The 19,461-nt window shown below is 47.9% G+C and overlaps 7 protein-coding genes across 7 annotated transcripts; 2 read left to right on the top strand and 5 right to left on the bottom strand.

Moving 5' to 3' along the window:
* Nucleotides 1-1,302: 1,302 nt before the first annotated feature.
* CAX5 (Vacuolar cation/proton exchanger 5) lies at nucleotides 1,303-3,044 on the top strand (the record flags this gene model as incomplete). Its single annotated transcript, XM_049255392.1, has 4 exons — nucleotides 1,303-1,454; nucleotides 1,523-1,793; nucleotides 1,846-2,322; nucleotides 2,394-3,044. The coding sequence occupies 4 exons, from the start codon at nucleotides 1,303-1,305 to the stop codon at nucleotides 3,042-3,044; spliced, it is 1,551 nt and encodes a 516-aa protein (XP_049105609.1).
* Nucleotides 3,045-3,695: 651 nt separating this feature from the next.
* LOZ57_006372 (uncharacterized protein) lies at nucleotides 3,696-6,828 on the bottom strand (the record flags this gene model as incomplete). The annotated part of the gene is made up of 3 exons (XM_049255391.1): nucleotides 3,696-3,883; nucleotides 3,948-6,537; nucleotides 6,601-6,828. The coding sequence occupies 3 exons, from the start codon at nucleotides 6,826-6,828 to the stop codon at nucleotides 3,696-3,698; spliced, it is 3,006 nt and encodes a 1,001-aa protein (XP_049105608.1).
* Nucleotides 6,829-7,723: 895 nt separating this feature from the next.
* Nucleotides 7,724-11,947, top strand: LOZ57_006371 (uncharacterized protein; the record flags this gene model as incomplete). The annotated part of the gene is made up of 5 exons (XM_049255390.1): nucleotides 7,724-7,759; nucleotides 7,815-10,434; nucleotides 10,487-10,972; nucleotides 11,021-11,202; nucleotides 11,267-11,947. 5 exons carry the CDS (start codon nucleotides 7,724-7,726, stop codon nucleotides 11,945-11,947), a joined length of 4,005 nt encoding a protein of 1,334 aa, XP_049105607.1.
* A 213-nt stretch (nucleotides 11,948-12,160) lies between these two features.
* On the bottom strand, nucleotides 12,161-12,730 carry LOZ57_006370 (uncharacterized protein; the record flags this gene model as incomplete). Its single annotated transcript, XM_049255389.1, has 2 exons — nucleotides 12,161-12,391; nucleotides 12,461-12,730. The coding sequence occupies 2 exons, from the start codon at nucleotides 12,728-12,730 to the stop codon at nucleotides 12,161-12,163; spliced, it is 501 nt and encodes a 166-aa protein (XP_049105606.1).
* Nucleotides 12,731-13,303: 573 nt separating this feature from the next.
* Nucleotides 13,304-14,087, bottom strand: LOZ57_006369 (uncharacterized protein; the record flags this gene model as incomplete). Its single annotated transcript, XM_049255388.1, has 2 exons — nucleotides 13,304-13,512; nucleotides 13,565-14,087. The coding sequence occupies 2 exons, from the start codon at nucleotides 14,085-14,087 to the stop codon at nucleotides 13,304-13,306; spliced, it is 732 nt and encodes a 243-aa protein (XP_049105605.1).
* A 672-nt stretch (nucleotides 14,088-14,759) lies between these two features.
* On the bottom strand, nucleotides 14,760-16,917 carry fim1 (fimbrin; the record flags this gene model as incomplete). Its single annotated transcript, XM_049255387.1, has 5 exons — nucleotides 14,760-14,791; nucleotides 14,849-15,831; nucleotides 15,890-16,545; nucleotides 16,618-16,828; nucleotides 16,895-16,917. 5 exons carry the CDS (start codon nucleotides 16,915-16,917, stop codon nucleotides 14,760-14,762), a joined length of 1,905 nt encoding a protein of 634 aa, XP_049105604.1.
* Nucleotides 16,918-17,410: 493 nt separating this feature from the next.
* DOT5 (thioredoxin peroxidase dot5) lies at nucleotides 17,411-18,257 on the bottom strand (the record flags this gene model as incomplete). Its single annotated transcript, XM_049255386.1, has 2 exons — nucleotides 17,411-17,736; nucleotides 17,945-18,257. 2 exons carry the CDS (start codon nucleotides 18,255-18,257, stop codon nucleotides 17,411-17,413), a joined length of 639 nt encoding a protein of 212 aa, XP_049105603.1.
* Between the last annotated feature and the right edge of the window lie 1,204 nt (nucleotides 18,258-19,461).

Genomic DNA, 19,461 nt, shown 5'->3' with positions numbered 1-19,461 from the left:
CTGTGATATACCCTGCGGTCCGCACATTGATATCTGCAGGCGGTGTTTCTCCCAGTCTTCGCTAAGTGTTTGGCAAGTTGCATCTGAATTCAAATCCCAGCTGCCCAATAATCAACCACTAAACTTGTGTTTAAAAAAAAAAATTAACTTTCAACGGATGAGTGTTCCCAAAATCAACACGTACAGTACAGCCCAGTGGCCAGATATCTCCTTGAGTTTCCCATTCTGGTGCCAATTTGACACCCAATCTCCCCCAAAGCTCGATCCTAGGAGCCCAGGGTGGGGGATATGGCGGGGCCGTTGGCCTCTCCAGAAAAAGGCTATATATCCAAAAAGAAAGCAATCAGCTTGAAATTTTAATTTAAAACAAACAAGACATTTGAGGGTGAATAACCCCAACCATTAGACAAGCCGATGATCTTCACACGAAATTCTTTGCTCTTAAGAGTCCGAATTTCTTCAGTATGAGCTCAACTAATGATATGGGGTGGTGATTAATTAGTCTCATCTTCTGGGTGTAAAGGAAGAATAACTGTTGTTCCAGGGCCATTAAAGGGAGGCAACAATTCAGATTCACCAGATTTTGTCTAGATTAGGTAGTGCTAGAGCAATGGTTCCCGGGTGAACGTCTGCAGAGCATCATATTAGCAAGAAAACAAACAAATTTCTGAGTGAATTGGATATTTATACCATTAGAGACTATGTAAATATGATAGCCTATTGATTTTTTGATAGATGAAACTCTTTTAATGGGAGCTAATCATATCACTAGCTTCGCGATACCCTTTTGAAAGACCCCTACCAAAACATACTGCAGCAAAGGACCGGAAACAGAGTAAATGGGGAGCTTTGTACTCCGTATAAGGTATTCATCTTTGCTTGGAAAGACACCGCTGACCTTGACGGGATAGTAACCACCCGGTTTATATGAGCTATGCTTTCAGCATCCACATTCGGAACAAAATGGAATTTGACATTGTCAAGCATATTGAACAGTGTTGGTATAAGAAGAGGCTGCTAGTACGTGTCGTTTATATTCCTACTAATCTACTAACTCGGGTAATGATGTAGTTCGGAGTAATATTCTAACAGGAGTGGTTGGTTGGTTATTTATAACCTTTAACTAATTATTACATAAGTTAACTAACAAACTAATTGGTTAGTTAACTAACTAATTAGCTAACTAACCAGTTAACCAGTGACTGAGTTAACCACCTAAGAATAGGCTCGATAGTTAACTATCTGCACTGAGCATTCTGCAGACAACGTCACACAACACAGCATCGGTCGCATACTCTCGCTATGGAAGACGAAATCTCTCATATCTTTGAAGATAGAAATATCCCATTCAAATATGAAACTATTCGGACCGCCATCACGGAGCCTGGTACCGGGAGCTGGGTCTCAGAGCATCTTCGAAATGATACCCTACTCTCAAAAGACGAAATCACCATGTAGGTGTCTACGGCGGGATACCACTTATTTGGTGGACGCTATTTAACGCCATCCTGCCCTTACACAGATACACGAAGCTAGGGTCCTCTGCTAGTGTTTATCAACAGGAGGAACTGCAATCCACCAGGCCGATTCTTGACGATGAGCTTAAAAGGGCGATTGAGTTGCTCAATACGTCAACGGCCGCGATCGATCGTCAAACAGAAGCTTTAAAATTTCAATGCAAGGAGCTGAGATCTCAAATTGATCAAGGGACGCGTGTTGAGCAGCAGCGTTCGAAATCGACTGCGAGGCTGTCGACCGGACATACCGCGGAAACTCAACGGATTAATTTAGCGGTAAGCTTCCTCTTTCATGTCACCGTATAATCTGGTCTTTAACGCGATGTAGATTGATGATATGATCCATGATTTTGAGGAGATGCTACAGACGACACAGAAAGAGCTATCAACCGATCAAAATAGCTTACTTTCGAATGTGTCCAGCCTTCTGAGAGAGCACGATGCAATACTTCGAAATATGGAAAATATGGCAGCCGAATCTCAATCTGAAGAAGATAGTAATCTCTTAAGAAAACGTGCTGCTTCTCTATCTACATTACTAGCGAGATATCTAAGCGAAGAAATCAAATGCCGTTTAGATCGCGTGTTTCTAGAGACGATGGAAAAGAACGAACTCGTAAATTGCGACGAGCACCATGTTTTTGACCAGGCTGAGAGCGTGGAAGCTGAAATCAGCTCTCTGTACCCCGAAATTACCGTTCTTTCAGACATGGCAGCCAGGAAACAATTTCGATCCCCGGTGTTGAACGCACTTGAGGAATGGCGGTCACAATCACGACTTCAAGTTGAAGAGCAGCTGCAGCAGGTGAGAGTTGGCTTTTTTTATCTTTCATATATCGCTTGCTGTCATAGGGAACTAACACGAAGCTTACACAGATTCATGAAATGATATGCGAACTGACCGAATCAACGATCCATATCACCGAAAAGGTGAAATGTCGACAAAATCATAACTTTACTCTTATCTCTCTTACCTCTACATACCACGAACAAGTTAGCAACCGCCAACTCCAAGATCCAAAATCAGAAAACAAGCGGCTGTCGAGGTACACCCCAAGACTATCACAAGCATATGCCGGTTCACGGGGCTCTTTGGAAGTCAACAGCGACAATAGCATTCAAGAAACATCCAAGAAAGAGTCGACTCAATCCCTAGAGAACCTGCTTAGGCGCTTTGGCGCTTCTCTATCTTCTCTACAGAATGCGGACTCAACAGAGGCTGTCCATCAGATACTTAACGAAAAACGATTATACATTCTGGAAATGCTCGAACGCCTGTATGATACTATAACGGCACCGCTTGCCCCGAATCTCGATGCGGCCGATAAAGCTAGACAGCTCCTCTCAGCCGCCGTGCAATATGGTGCCAACTCTACAGGGCCCTTGGGAAATACAGCCCAGCAACAACGAACTGAGGAACTACAGGCGAAAATTGCGATTATTCAGAAAGGTGTTGAAGGTATTGGTTCTGAAAGCTTGTATAGTTCTGGCCGTACTCGAGAGCGCTTTTTGGAGACGTGGGGTTGATTGAGAATTTGAAATACGTCCTGCTGCCAAGGGGAGTAAGTTGGCGGTTTAGAAGGTTGCTTTCCACCATATGAATGGCCTCTAGAATACTGCATAGTATGAACATGTAAAAATTTGCCCGCCATGTATGAATTGTGATGACTACCTAATAAAGATAAATATAGCTACATAAAGTACCCCGAAAGATTGCCGAAACTGCTAAGTTCAATCACTCCCATACCTACTCTTTTAATCCACAGGATTGGCAATCTGGAGATAACTAAGTACAGCGAGTCCGAGAATGTATTTTAACATTTGCCTAGATGCGGCAAAAGAAAAAAGAAAGACATGATACGTAAAGCAATGATATGTTCCCAAGCATAGCAAACGTGGAATATCAATCTCTAAAGGAATTTAAAAAAAAATATGCGAGACAAACTCATGACTGGGAGCATGTTTGTCTGACATAGCAAAACATAAACTTAGTGGTAAATATAGTCCAGATATCTTCCAAAGCCCGAGCCCATCATCCTGTATGCAAAAATATCATCATCACACATCATGCAAGATTTTCCATCTGGGGTATATATTATTACCATATTATTGTTCGAGATTATAACTAAACCCAAGCCCAAATGGCACTCCCAAAAGAAAGAAAAACGGACTGTAGGATTAGACTAAAACCCATTCACTGCCACGTTTTATAAACTTGTCAATCATCAGCCCAATATCATGCAAAGCAAATCGGCATACGTAAAATCCAAAAAATTCGGCAGCGTGGCGAGAGCTTAATTCTAGCCCGACGAGCGTTTTCGATGAATGTTTAAGGCCAGGATCCTCAACTTGTCGGGCAATTTGATCTGATTCAGTCAAAATGTTAGCGTTTGGGAAACAGGGACACTAGAGAAAAGGTAAGAAACATACCAATGACCTGCGCCGCGTCGCACAATCTTGCCAGGGCACTCATATAGTTAGCATTAGGCCCAGTGCAGTCGGCGTCCGGTAGAATCCGCCTTGGTCGGCGAACATTGAGAGTGTCATCCATAGGTAACGAGTTCAAAGTCAGATCCTTGTTACTGTCTCTTCTGGCTGTCTGGGGCACGGTGTTAGGGCCCGAGCTTTTAGAGCGTAGCTTTCTCCACGAGGTAAGATAGGATTTGCTTCCTCCACTTGACGACCTTGAAGACTGCTCACCAAATGACGAATGATCATCTGTTGAGGATTTGAAAAGATGCGAGGTCCCATGGACGCCGACTTCATTACCGAGTTTCTTTGCCCAGACTGTTTGCACTTGATCTAGGACACTTTCGAATGACTGCATTTCTTCGAGAACAGCATCAGCGTCATTGGTATCAACCTGTGCCACTTTAAGCAGTGCTGCAGTGAGAAGGTCACAATTCGCAACTTTTTCTTCAACGGCTTTCAGTTTGACATTTTTCACCTTCCAAACGTCACGGGGTATAAATAGTTTCGTCGTCATGTAAGCGCCTCGAGGATGAGTTATACTTTGATAAATACATCTCATCATCCAGAATGGGCGCAGGAGAAATGACTGCGGACATGGTTCAAGAGCTGTAGGAGGATTTGGCGCAGTGATATCAGGGTAACCAGGAGTCAACGGTGAATGAAAAGCATCGTCAAAAAGGTAGTGCGCTCCTGGGGCACTAGCTGATGTCGGCAGCGGATAAGTGCCTCTACGGGCAGATGTGGGAAATGCAGAAACGAACGGACTATCGAGGCCTTTAGTTATATCGTCCGTGGTGACTGTTAGTACTTTCCCTCGTGCTAATTTAGATTGCGCAACAGGATTATCTTTTTTCAGCGTTTCTGAATTCGATGCTACTTTACTTAGGACACGATGGGTGGCTGGGTTCAGGGTATCGTCGTTTGTATCAGTACGTTGCAGATCATGAAAGGAGGTAACCGGGGATATGATCGTCAAGGATTCAGCAGAACTAGCGGCATCCCTTGATCTTAGGCGTTGAATTGGCTCCAGGCTTTGCCAAGAACTTGTACCATTAGCTGATATTTCATTCTTCGTCTGCGAATGCGAATGGGAATGACTTTCTGGTGCCGCCACTGTCCGTGGTGCTTCGGCACCAGGTGGTAATTTGGCATTGGTCTCGATTGACAGGTCTTTAAGGTCATGGCTAGAGAGACGTCTTGTCCTTACGCTAGGAGCAAGAGGGGAATTTGGTGTGACTGTTGCTAGAGTGGGCGTTGGGAGTGGAGGCAATGTAGATGGTAAATTGAACTGCGGTGGTGGTGCAGGGAGAGGAGGTTTTCGTGACGGTGACGGTGATGCTGGAGGTGTATTGGCGACGGCGGAAGGAGACCGAGGCGTTAAGCGAGAGGCGGATAACACTTTGGCTAATTGTGCATCCAATGATGATGGTATGTTCTCTTCAGCGAGGGTAGATAGCGACGTCCCGGTAGTCGCAGGGTTTGAAGCAATAGAGCTTCCCCAGGTTCGACCAGAAAATCCACTGGACCCTGACTGGCGTGGAACCCCTGATTTGGATGGCGAGTCGAACTCAAGGACATCCATCATTTCTTCTAAAATCAGTTCCTCCTCCTGCGCTTCTTCATCTTCATAGTTATCATTTAATGCTGTAAGGTCGCCGTGCAAAGTTTCCTCCTTGATCCGGCGAATTTCTCGTTCTTGCGCCGAGATGGCTTCAACTTCCAGTTCAGCCTCGCGGACCTTTTGTTTTGCGCGTTCCACATTTCTCCTAACATTCAAAACAACATCATCATCTCCAGATACAGCATTTAAATCATCTGCAGGCTCCAATCCTTGATCATAGGCAGCCTCGACAGCCGCATCCAGCGCAGCGTCGAACGCAGCCTCAGTTCCACCGCTAGATATATGATCTCGTTTCCGTAAATATAGCGATGAAGACCTTGATCGAAGAGAGGAGGCAGAAGATCCACCCGAATCACCATTATCTAACCATGAAGTCGGTTTGATAGACCCAGGGGATTCAGGTTTGAAACTCAAGAATTCGTTTCGATGCTCTGACTGCTGGCTTTGCAGACGTGGAGGCAAAGGAGGTTCTCGAGATGGGCTGCGGTGGAAAGGGCCGCGGCCTTCTGACGACATGCCACTGGGGGACCCTTCTTTGTCCAATTGCTCATCTAATATAGGCAGATTGGACGACGACCCCACACGGAGGGGGTCTTGGTCTAAGGGTTTCCAAAAACGAACTTCTTCATCGAATGCGGAGGGAAGGAGCGATTGACGCCGCGGGGGAATCTGGGAGGGCGGGAGAGCTCGAGGCTCGTCAGGGTCGGTCAGATAGGAAGGCTTGTTGAAGATTCGGGTGGCGGTCGCAGTCTCGATAACATACATGTCGTCCTCGTCAGCGTCATCATGGATCTCTGATCGAAACGAGATGGAGGTGGGCGAGACGGACTCGTCGCTCAAGGGCCGATCGGGCAGGGCTTTACCAACAGCCCGTGAAGACAGTCCCAGGCGTCGAAGCTCAGCAATGCGGGTGGTATAGGTAGAGCGCTAAAAGTTGCATACGATTAGCACGCGGCGCCAAACATCCCATGTCCAATGTCTGTTTCTTACAATTTCTTCGAGCTTCTGTTTCTCCTCAGCCCCATTAGTACGACGCATGACCTGGTGCAGCAGGTCACAGGCGTCGGAGTAGGCATCGATGGCGCCCTCGAAGTTGGCGGCATTGTCCAGCAGCACAGCGGTGTTTGCTTTCTGAAGAGCTCTCGAGAGCATGGACTTCTGGGACGAGCCTCGCCGTCTCCGCTCTCGCTGGGGGTGGGCCTCCATGGCAGAGTGCATGGCGAGTCGCGGACCGGCAAAATCGGGCGTGTGCAGGCGAGGCGGACGCGGGTGAATGTCGGACATGACGAAAATCAGGGACAGCAGAAGGGAAGTAGGCGAGAATGGCAGATGGGGGGCTGGGCGCGCGACAGCTCGAACATCGTCGGGCAGCAGACGGCGACGACGACGGCGGCGGCGACGACAACGACGACGACGCTCACGGCATGGACGCCAGACAAGAGACGAAAACGACGAGGCAGAATAATAATAAGAATGCTCTCGCCAGCCGGATCGTCGAGTCGCCAAGCAGGGCTAACGAGCTGGTCAATCCAGGGGTAGGCAGACGTTAAACACAGCGGCTGCAGAGACGCCACAGCCAGAGCCGGCGAAGCAGCGGCTGCAGATACAGCAGGAAGGCACAGGCACTTGAAACTGCAGCACTGGCAGGCGGGCACGCGCGGACTGGGGTGACGACGAGGCCGAGGGGAGGGGGCGCTGAAACGGGGTGATACACGAAGGGCGGGCGGGTGCGACAACGACGGTCGGCAGTAGCTCGATGAGGGGGTTGGCAGCAGCGGTAGGAAAGAGAGCGAGATGCAATCGAGGCTTCGAAGAGAGGGGAGAGAGTGCCGGTGGTCGTGGCGAGCGAGAGGAGATGAAGCGAGAGAGGAGGTCGTGAGAATGCTGGAGATGAAGGCGGGTGACGCCAAGCAGCGGGTGAGGTTCGTTGGAAGCGAAAGCGGAAGGCGCGCGAGCACCGGCGAACGGGAAGGCGCGGTTACCCAACTGGGCCACGGCCTCCGACTTCGCGTCACGGCCACGCCTGCCTGCCCGCCCGCCGCCCGGCATCACCACCGCTTCCTCTTCTTCCACGACTCACTGCCCACCACCTCCTCTCCGTCTCTCGCTCGCCATGGCTGCTCCTCCCGGCATCCGTATCGCCATCGACGTTGGTCTCCTCTCTCCCCCTCCCTTCTCTCCTCTGGCGATGCTGATGCCCACAGCGCGGCGGCACCTTCACCGACTGCGTAGGCAACCCCGGCTCCGGGCGCTTCGAGGACGACGTCGTCATCAAGCTGCTCTCTGAAGACCCCGCCAACTACGCCGATGCGCCGCTCGAGGGCATCCGCCGCCTATTGTCCGTCTTCGGGGGCCGTGACATCCCCCGCGGGGCTCCCCTCGACACCACCCGCATCGCCAGCATCCGCATGGGCACCACTGTTGCCACTAACGCCCTGCTGGAGCGCAAGGGCGAGCGCATGGCCCTGCTCGTCTCCAAGGGCTTCCGGGACTGCCTGCATATCGGCAACCAGTCGCGCCCCCGCATCTTCGACCTTGCCATACGCCGCCCGGATGTGCTGTACGAGCAGGTCGTCGAGATTGACGAGCGAGTCACCCTCGAGGACTACACCGAAGACCCCGCCCGGCATCTCACTTCGGCGCTCGCCCGCGAAGCGGCTCCTGCGGGAGCTGAAGTCGTGCGGGGGTTGTCCTCTGAAGCTGTCCGCATCCTACGGCGCCCGTGCGAAGCTTCCGTCACGGACCAGCTGCGCCAGCTGTACCAGGACGGCTTCCGCAGCATCGCCGTGTGCCTCATGCACGCGTACACATTTCCAGACCACGAAGCTCTCGTGGGCAGAATCGCAAGAGACATTGGATTCAGCCATGTTAGTCTCAGCCATGAGCTCATGCCCATGATCAAGCTGATCCCACGCGCCACCTCCGCCTGCGCCGATGCCTATCTTACCCCAGCGATCAAAAAATACATCTCGAGCTTCCAGGCAGGATTCGAGGGCGGCCTTGGCGTCAAGGCTACCCAGGGCTCCTCTGCGCCCAACACGGCGCGCTGCGAGTTCATGCAGTCCGACGGTGGGCTCGTCGACGTCAGCCAGTTCTCGGGCTTACGTGCTATCCTGTCGGGGCCGGCCGGTGGAGTCGTGGGCTACGCTCTGACCAGCTATGACCCCGAGACCAAGATTCCTGTCATTGGCTTCGACATGGGTGGCACTAGCACTGATGTCAGTCGCTACGGCGCCGGCCGATACGAGCATGTGTTTGAGACTACTACGGCCGGTGTTACGATACAATCTCCGCAGTTGGATATCAACACCGTCGCGGCTGGAGGTGGCTCGCGTCTTTTCTATCGCAATGGTTTATTTGTCGTTGGCCCGGAGTCCGCGGGCGCGCACCCAGGGCCTGCCTGTTATAGAAAAGGAGGCCCTCTGACCGTCACTGACGCAAATCTATTCTTGGGCAGATTGCTACCAGATTTCTTCCCAAAAATTTTTGGCAAGAATGAAAATGAGGGCCTAGACGAAGAAGCGAGTGAACGCCTCTTCAAAGAAATCACTGATGAAATTAATAAAGAAGCTCCTGGGGACATGAAAATGACCCCGGACGAGGTAGCATATGGTTTTATCAAGGTTGCTAATGAAACGATGGCCAGGCCCATTCGCTCACTAACCGAAGCAAAAGGGCATGATGCCTCAAAACATCGTCTCGCCACATTTGGTGGTGCAGGTGGTCAACATGCCGTAGCCATTGCTAACAGTCTTGGTATTAAACAGATTTTAGTTCATCGTTATTCTTCCGTACTATCAGCCTATGGTATGGCTTTGGCTGATGTTGTGGATGAAAGCCAGGTTCCGGAATCCAAAGTATGGTCGGACGACCAAAAGGTAAGAGCAGAGCTGAAGGGAAAGATGGATGAATTAAAGGCAAAGGCCACAGAAAAATTGATGGGCCAAGGCTTCAAGAAAGAGTCCATTGTTTTCGAAGAATATTTAAATATGCGATACAGAGGAACCGAATCCTCTCTGATGATTATTAGACCTGGGAAAGATGACTATGAATATGGAAACGCTTTTGTACAGCAGCATGAACAAGAATTTGGGTTTACGCTCCCCGATCGCGACATCATCGTTGATGATGTTCGTGTCAGAGCCATTGGCAGAAGCTTTGACGATCTGGGAAAAACTGTGGACCAACAGTTGCGGGAGATGATACCAAAGGACGTTGATCCCTCCCAAAAGTATAGCACCAAACAAGTATATTTTGAAGGCGGACGTCGTGAAACTCCGATTTTCAAACTTAATAGTCTGGAAGTCAACACTCGCATCCCAGGCCCGGCCATCCTCGCCGATGGGACGCAGACACTGGTAGTCACTCCAGAAGCCACAGCTCTGATTCTGAAAACTCACGTTGTTATTAATATCGGTTCTTCAGAGGGATCTAACTCTAAGACCAGCGTAACGAGCGTAGATCCTATCCTGCTAAGTGTGTTCTCGCACCGCTTCATGGCGATTGCAGAGCAAATGGGCCGAGCACTGCAGAAGACAAGTGTGAGTACAAATGTTAAGGAAAGACTGGATTACTCCTGTGCTTTGTTTGATTCTGATGGAGGGCTCGTCGCAAATGCGCCGCACTTGCCTGTGCATCTGGGAAGCATGTCTACTTGTGTTCGCACCCAGGCAAATATCTGGAAGGGAAAATTGAAACCTGGTGATGTCATTGTTTCTAACCACCCAGAATTCGGAGGTACACATCTGCCTGATATTACAGTGATCACTCCAGCGTTCAACGGTGAAGATATCATATTCTATGTAGCCTCAAGAGCCCACCATGGTACGATATACCCCCTTCCGATCTTCGAAAGTTGCTAATCTAAACCTCGTAGCCGATATTGGTGGTATTCTACCTGGCTCCATGCCACCTCACTCTCGCGAACTATATCAAGAGGGCGCCGCTATCAAATCAGAAAAGCTTGTATCTCAAGGAATATTCAACGAAGAGCGCATCACAGAGCTCTTATACCATGAGCCGGCGCAATACCCAGGATGCAGCGGAACACGCTGTCTTGCTGACAACCTGAACGACCTTAAGGCTCAAGTTGCCGCCAATCAGAAAGGTATCGGTTTGATTTCTGCCCTGATTGCGGATTATGGAGAAGACGTGGTTCAATTCTACATGAGGAATATTCAGAAGAACGCCGAACTCAGTGTTCGTAATTTATTGAGAACAGTCAGCAAAAGATTTGAAGGAGCGGACCTTACAGCCATCGATTATATGGACGATGGAAGCCCTATTCAATTGAAAGTCTCTATAGACGCGGAAAATGGCTGCGCAGTCTTCGACTTTGAAGGGACGGGCCCGGAAGTATATGGTACGTTTGCAGTCACCCAGTTGGAAATGTTTCTAAATTAGCCGATAGGAAACATCAATGCTCCCGAGGCAGTCACTTATTCAGCCATTATATACTGCCTGAGATGCCTTATCTCGGAGGACATACCACTAAATCAGGGCTGTTTGAAGCCAATAGAAGTTAAAATACCGAAAAACTCCTTCCTCTCACCTTCAGGAAAAGCTGCTGTTGTTGGAGGCAATGTTCTCACGGTGAGTCTTCATTCCGGATACACACCGCCATCGATGGTCGCTAACATCATCTTTGCTTGCTCAGAGTCAACGAGTGACAGACGTTATTTTGAAATGTTTCCAAGCTTGTGCAGCGTCGCAGGGTGATACAAACAATTTAACTTTTGGTTTCGGCGGTAACCTCAACGGCGGCGAAGCTACTAAAGGTTTCGGCTACTATGAAACTATCGCCGGCGGAAGCGGTGCCGGGCCAGACTGGGAAGGCACCTCAGGCGTTCACACACATATGACGAATACTCGCATCACGGACGCTGAGGTATTTGAGCGTCGATATCCAGTCTTGCTCCGGGAATTCAGCCTTCGGTCGGGGTCTGGGGGCAAAGGTCAGCATTGCGGTGGCGACGGAGTCATTCGAGATATTGAATTCAGAATCCCGGTTCATGTATCTATTCTTTCAGAACGGAGGGTCTATCACCCCTATGGTCTCCATGGAGGCGAGGACGCACAATGCGGGCGGAATATCTGGGTGCGAAAAGTTCCGAAAAAGGACAACCCTGAGGAGTTCGAGGAGCGGCGTGTGAATATGGGAGCCAAAAACACTGCCCAGATGCAGCCTGGAGAAAGGATTATTGTGTATACTCCCGGTGGCGGAGGCTGGGGTGAGCCTGCGTCTGAAAAAAAGATACGGGCTGACCAGGATCCTCGACATGCTTGGAAAGGGGGGTCGGTGGCAGGCCGGGCAGAGACGCAAGAAACAAGTATGTAAGTAGATACATACGCTAGACGATGGTGAAAGACCGTAAATAGATGTCCATTTTTTGGTATGCCCATTCATGAGAAATACCGTTGTCTTTGCCCAATTGCATCCTGAAGTCACGTCGCCTGGCTCCCAATGAACACCATCGCACCCGTGCTATAAATCAAGTACATGAATGAAGAAGGACAGAGTAAATGCGGTTCAATAAACGATGTTGTGCCATCAGCTATCTTCCTCGCTGGTCGCCTCAATGTTCTTTTCGGGAGTGACTTTGTTCTTGTCCCCCACATGCTCCCCCCCTACTTCCTGCATCTCATCATCATCGTTATTATTCGTAGCAAGACTGCAGTATTCCGGTCGATCAATAGTATCTCCTTTCTGCCTAACGGCATCTTCAAGATCTGGTAATATTCCAATCAGAGCATTGAATTGTTCTAAAGTCAAAGAAATGCCCTATAAATATCCAAAATCACCACGAATCAGCTTTTCTTCTGGCAACTATTCCAGTGAAAATCAATTTACCTTTTTACCCGGCAGATGCTGTCCATCCTTCTCATAATATTCCCGAATATTAATCATCGTTTTGCCGCGGAACGATGACACAGTAACGCGTCGTTGGCGCGAAATTTCCCAATATAGCTCGCCATTCGTGTCTGTTTTTGACTTGCTAGCATCTGTGCTAGATGATTTTGCCGTCAAAACCGGTTTCATCTTTTTAATTTGGGGACGCTCTTCATCATCGTCGTCGCTAGCCGCGTCGCGTCGCGTCATCTGGCGCTTCCGACTTGCCATGGTGTCGACGAATATTGGTGGTTATGAGGGTTGGAAATGAGAAGAGTTGTATCCAGAAGCTTAGAGTCCTAAGATATCATAGATTTTACGGCTGTTAAATCTGCCTATATGTAAAGCAGATAGTTGTGTTCTGGAGCCTAATGGGGAGTCACGGAGTTAGAATAGTTAGTCAGTTAACTAGTTAGTTAGTTAAGTTAACTAACTCACTAGTTGGATTAGTTAGTTAACTGACTAACTAGCTATTTGCAAGTTAATTAGCTAGTTAGTTAACAGGTACCCAAAGGTCAATAAAAGAATAGTTTTAAGGAAGACGGAAGACGTCTTCATCTTCATACGGAGTACAGAGTACTCAAGTATTCCGGGCAAATATTTCATGTACAAATTAAATTTGTTCTACTCCAAATGTTCAGCTAGCCTGAATAAAAACCATCTTCCTAGTACATAAATATATCAGCCAAGTACAGCATGGTGCGCGATGTTTGCCTTATATTGTCTGATTTCCCCTTACCCTTTAAGTACTCCGTGCAAAGGGCATCCTTTGCCCGAGATGTGACTGATATCACAAACCATGTGCTACTCAAATGGTTCCATGAGCTTGTTTCCCAAAACTTTCGATGGAAAATCATCCACTCCCAACGCAGTAGTATGCGCCCAAGGCTTCAAGCCATTCTCTCGGCGTATAGTCGCGGCAAAGCAGGTACTCCATTTGAGGCGCGGGAATTGCTTGGATACATCTTCTATGGTAGATGGATGTACCAGGTCAGGATATTGACCAGTGTTGTCTACACCAGTTAGTATTTCGGTTCATAGGAATATCCTTCGCTTAAGACCAACCAAATATTGTTGCCAATTGGATCAGTTGACCAACGGCAGTGATGGTACCAACGTCACATAGGTCTTGATGGCGGATTATTGCCTCTGCAACGCTCTCTGCCTGCTCTCTCGGTGCCGTCGCCTCATGACCCTCGCTATTCCGCTGGAGGATATCCAGAGCCAGAAATCCTCCATAAAACTCAAAGCTCATCTTGGTCTTGTGCAAATTCTCTTCCGTTGTTCCGATGTCATGTAGGAGACAAGTCAAGTAGTATGTTTCGTCTGTGAATGCCCATTCAGGAAAGCGATACTTTTTAATCGCCAGCCCATAGTGATACACTCGCATAGAATGATTGAATGTTGGCTCTGGTAGCTTCGATTTTGCATATTCCTGAATGCGCTTTCCTAGAGCAGTCTTTGGTATGGGTGTCTGAGAGACCGGGATGTACGGCGCCTTGAGGGAAGGATGGGAGCTAGAAAGGAGCTTTGTTGCAGATGCTTCCACGGCGGTGAAGCCATAGTCTATGATCACGTTGGAGGACATGTGGAATTGTTGAATGAACCTGTATCTTCAATTCGACATGAATGGTGTTCTTTATCTTCCATATTCATCGAGGAAGATTAATAATAATTCCCGGAATTCGCGGAATGACGGTGGTGCGGCGAAGTCTAAATCCGATATGACAAATTTCAATAAATTAGGTATATAATTGACCTTCAAGGATAGGGTAAAAAGGCCGCCTGAGGTCCGTGTCCTTTGGCATTCGTCATCATCCATTATTAATATTGAGGCTAGATGGTTGAAGAAGGATGAACAGCTATGGAGAAATATTTGAATTATAGTTAGGAGCTCATGTCAAAGATAAACTTTCACTCCGTATTTGAAGTTGAAGTGAAAGGAATAGCTGGCTTCACTCGATAGTTTTATAGCCCCATGAAACCACCTTCTCAAGATAGCTGCTTGCATGCATTCATGCACGTTTCCTTTTGTTAAAAAGCTGTATATAATGCCCAAGAGTTGCTGAATAACAATAGGGCGTCTTTTTAAATAGATAAGTTTGCTTTTCATTCCTTATGACTGTATAGAATTGAACCGACGCTATTTGAACAGGAAAGGAAAAAAAAAGCATTTAAACTATGTAAGTAATCATGATAAATCACCACGAGGTGCAGCTAACAGTACAAAGGTGAAGAGAGAGGAATGATAAGGGATATGTTACATCTTCTCAGACGTGGCCATCAAGGAACCTAAAATCCAAGTTAGCATAGAGCCATACTAAGATGAGTGCGAGTGCAATGGCCTACCGATGAACGTAGTAATCAGGCGTGACCGGACCTGACAAATATCCTCTGGAACCAGCCAGATGGTGGCGCCCATCTTTCTTGCTATGCTGATAGCGAGTTTCGCGTTTGCGTAGGCATCATCGTCGGTTCTTCCCGGGGTAACAAGCTCATAATCGACGTAGCTGCTCTTCATACCGTTTAGGACATCGAGCAGGAAAATGCCACTACCAATGGTCTGATCCTTGAAGCTTCGAATAGATGAACTCTTTCCACCTTTTCGTGACATGTCGTTGGCCCATTGAATCATCTCCCCATCCGTAATTTCACGTTTTCCCATACGCTTGGCCAAGGAAGACAAAGTGTTTGTAATATCCTTTCTCATTAGCTGCCATACTAGGCCAAGCGTCAATGTTCTCTGGCCGTCTGTGATGTCGGCTCCTTGGATTCCTACCAAAGAGAAACGGTTTTGCTTCCCCAGCTCAATAGCATAATTTGTGTTTTCAACAGCCTTAAACTTCATCATCTCACCACCATGCGAAGGAGGCTTATTCACATGTCTCCAGTTAACACTGCTTGGAATAACCTTGTCGTAAGCCTGGAGGAGGACAGTACCATCTCGTAAATCGTCAAACAGAGAATTGACGGCTGGTTGCACGTCTAAGGAGTTGAGCCAAAGCGTAAAAACTCGAGCTTCACGCTCGCCTTCAGCATCGAAATCCTCAACCTCCAACTTGTCTTCTTCAGTAATTGGATCAAGACCCGGGTGATTGTTGAATAAGTTTGCTACAAAGGCTAGATTGAGCTTAGGATTTCCCGCAACAAGTGAAGTTGGAGTCAGAAATTTGCGACACTGTAGCAGCTCAGCGTTTTGAAGAACTTGCTCAGCACGCTGAAGCAAATCTGGAGTTTGAAGAGGTTTTCGCGAGCAGAGGTCTGGCGCCAATTGATTGAGAAGTACTGTGTAGTTGGCTCCATCTTTTACATCACTAGAAAAGTTTGCAACCCTATCCAAATTGATGAGACAACAGCACCTAAATATAGTGTAGGCAGGTTGGTTCTTACCTTCTATCCCAATTTGCATTTTTCAAGTGATAGTTAAACCAGCGAAGCAAGATCTGCTCTGGTGGCAGTCGTAGGAACTGCTCTAGAGTTTCGTCCTCTTCAAGAAGCCGATATAGTTCCGGGTGGAGTTTGATGTCGATTTTACCCAAGAGGCCGCGGCGAATAATCTGCCAAATCAAACCAAGAATGAGATGTTCTCGTACCTCAATGATGTCACCACTTCCGATATTGACAACGGAACAACCGATACCTTTGGCGGAATTTATAACTATATTGTTGTTTTCAGTCATGTGGAATGCGTTGAGTTGTTTCGCCTTTTTCCCAGGCCTGTTCAAGACACGCTCATCAATGGTATCGGGTACGCTATCATTGATAAGTTTGGCAAGCACCAATCCATCTTTGCATTCATCGAACATCTCAAATGTGTCAGTTGGAAATGGCAAAAGGTGGCCGATATCAGGGTCCCCGGCAAGGACAGCATTAATGTGCCTGGTAAACTCCGTCCTTTCATCTTCGTTTATGGTATGCGTAACATTTGCAGATGAGCCCTGGACGTGGATTTTTCCGCCAATGCTGCCTTTGGAAGCATGTCCACGCACAGGAGCAGCACTGGCGGCGGACGGGGCGCTGACAGAATTGCGGACTTTTGAGATAAGCTGTAATGCGCAAAATCATTTTTAGTAAAAGGAACTCCATATAGTAGCCCCGCAATCGGAAACAGAACTGACATCAACGTAGTCTTCCAGCTCGACACGTCTGGAACTGTCGAGCTCGACCTCTTTTAAAGCCGAGCGCACAACATCGTATGGCTGTCGTTCAGATTGCTGAGTGGCCTTGATCACAGTCGCCTCATCGAGATAGCCCTTGTCATCAACATCTAATCGCTGAAAGGCGTCTTGAAGGGCGAAAATCTCGTTTTGTTGGAACTGTGGGTATTTTCTGTTTGCTAGTTAGCCCGCTCATGCACAAGCTGTTTGTGGCTCAGGGAATAGTTCGGGCACCCACTTCTGTAATTTGAAAATATTCATGGCTGCGATCAACGAGTGGTAGCTCTGTCGTGGAGAGGGTGTGAAATATGTCGATGGGTGGGGTTGATATCGAGGGGTAAATTCGGTGGTGAGGAGAGAACCGCAAGGGATTTATGAGGCGTGCGCTGGAGGAATGACGTACTGCGGCCTATTACATACATGCACTAAGACGCGACGGCAGCAGACGAAATAAGGTCATCTATTATATATCGCGTCTTGCGGCGATTGCACTTTTTCGCTTTCAGGCATCTACATATTATGAAAATGAGGTGACGTATGCATCACCCAAATCTCTCGGCCTTCGCTTCTGTGGCATTTAGGCATCAAAGAAAAAAGGTGGCTAAGCAAATTCACCAGTTTCAAAGCACAGAGAACGCAGGGCAAATTTGAGCTCTAAGGCATTTTACCATCTAAATTAAGATCCATGATTGCATTTAGCACGTCAGAAAATGTTCGTGCACCGAGAAGCCTCTCGGGTCTATTGGTCAAAAGCCTAGTCAGAGTTGGATTTCGTGTCCCCGTCAATCAGCTTCTCAACCAACTTGACAGTGGTCTCAGGTCCTCCAGCTTCAAGTAGTAGCACTTTTCCAGTCTTATCTACTGCAAAAACCCCGCGAGTAGTCCCCTTTGGCTGCTTTTTGAACCCAATAGCCCCAATCAATTTAGCTGCTGGGTCGCAAACCAGCGGGTACGGAAGCTTCTGCTTCTCTTTGAACTTGCTATTGGCATTTGGGCTATCTGCGGATAGACCATAGATCGATAAGCCGGTTGAAGACAGGTGGTCGTAGCCGTCGCGAAAGAGACACGCTTGCCTTGTGCCTTTCAGGTGAGAAAATCAAATTAGCATTGATTGCTAATCGCTTTTCTTCGAAACATGGAGGAGTTGAAAGTTTACAGCCCATGATGCTAAAGATGTGATTCCTTTTCACTTGTATTTGTGGGTGAATAATCAAAGAGAACACGCGCCTTTGGGCGACATTTATGCGGCTAAATGTCTCCCAAATTCAAGCAATTGGAATTCACTCACATCCAGGAGTTGAAGCCTTGGGGTAGGTAAAGAGCACTACACCGTTTTCGCTTGATTCTATCAGCGCCTTGAGCGAAGATTGCGTGCCATCCTGGAGCTGTATTTCGTCTTGATATTGCTCGAGATCGAGGACAGTTCCAATTGTAGGGACTTCCGGGGCGCTCGATGTCGCGCTCTTTTTCGATTCCTTCGCTATCGCCTTGGGCTTTGGTGCTTTCGCCTTTGATGCAGCGACCTTGGTGACTTTCTTCTTTGCGACGGGCGCGTCCTTCGGCTCGGTAGGAGCCTTTCGCTTTCGAAGTTCCATTGGCATATTGAATGGCGAAGGATAATGAGTTTAAAGTAGAAACAAAGGATGCCTTCTTTGCAGCTGTTGAGAATGGATGGAGTGAAACAGGAGATCTCGACGAGTCGCGACTCGGCGGCGCAACGACACGACACGACACAACACGCAGGATCGCGCACACGCCCCTGGACTAGGTAACTACCACTACGAGTTAACTAATAATGTGATTGGTAGTAGAAAGTATGGGGTACTCCGTACGGAGTAGAAACAACCGCCTTGGAAAAGAAAAATAGCTTGGTCTACGGAGTACGGAGTAGGTGAAACCCCATGCTGTACGGAGTACGGAGCAGTGTAAATAAATAATAAACCTACCCCGTACAGAGTATGGAGTACCGGGCTTTGCTTCATTATTATTATTGTCATTATTTTCAAATTACACGCGCATATTTAGCATTTTGCACTGCTAGAAGTTGTTTAGGAACAAGCCAATATCCTAGAATTTGTCCATGAGAAGTTTGTTGAAAAGTATACCTGCACTCAACGTGCTAATGATTTCACCAAACACATGACATAACTAACTACCTAGTTAATTAACTAGGTAGTGAGCTCCTAGGTAGTTAGTCGGTACAGAGTGCGGAGGAGGACGAGTTATGTAGTAGTAAGTTACTTTGTTAACTATGGCTTCTCTATTAAGTAGTTATCCCACATGGTTGCCTAGCTTGCTTCATTGAAAATGTCGTTCTGACTTGCTATCTCTTTAGTGGCCCTAGACTGCGTCCATTCGACCTGTAATGGTCTGGGAACTCTGTACCAGGGGAAGAAGGCCTGATAGCGACGCCTGCAGACCCATAACCGCATCGTTACTTTCCACTGGTTGCGGATTGGCATTGGGAGGAGACTTCTATGTAAGACAGAGTTCAGATTTTCATCCCAAGATGCTTGGTGTATCTGGACACAAATGTACTATCTAAAGGTGAGAATGAAAACTCTCCCTCAGCTACTGGTTCGGGCAGCCTGCTACCAATCGTGAAACAATTTTTACTCGATGGCAGAGTTGTCGAGCATCATAGGATCCTGTCCACCCTTTGACATGTCCAATAAAGCAGTATTAATTGGTTCGATAGTTAGTTCTACTTTTTTGCCCGGTCGGACATATCAGGCTCGGCTCCCAACACAGGTAGACTCCTATAACCTCCTTCTGCAGTGGAAAAATGATTGAACTTTGCCCTGG

This window comes from Ophidiomyces ophidiicola, assembly GCF_022830035.1.
Source record: "Ophidiomyces ophidiicola strain CBS 122913 chromosome Unknown scaffold_41, whole genome shotgun sequence".
NCBI classification, from domain to species: domain Eukaryota; kingdom Fungi; phylum Ascomycota; class Eurotiomycetes; order Onygenales; family Onygenaceae; genus Ophidiomyces; species Ophidiomyces ophidiicola.
This window is presented reverse-complemented; position numbering and strand designations above follow the sequence as displayed.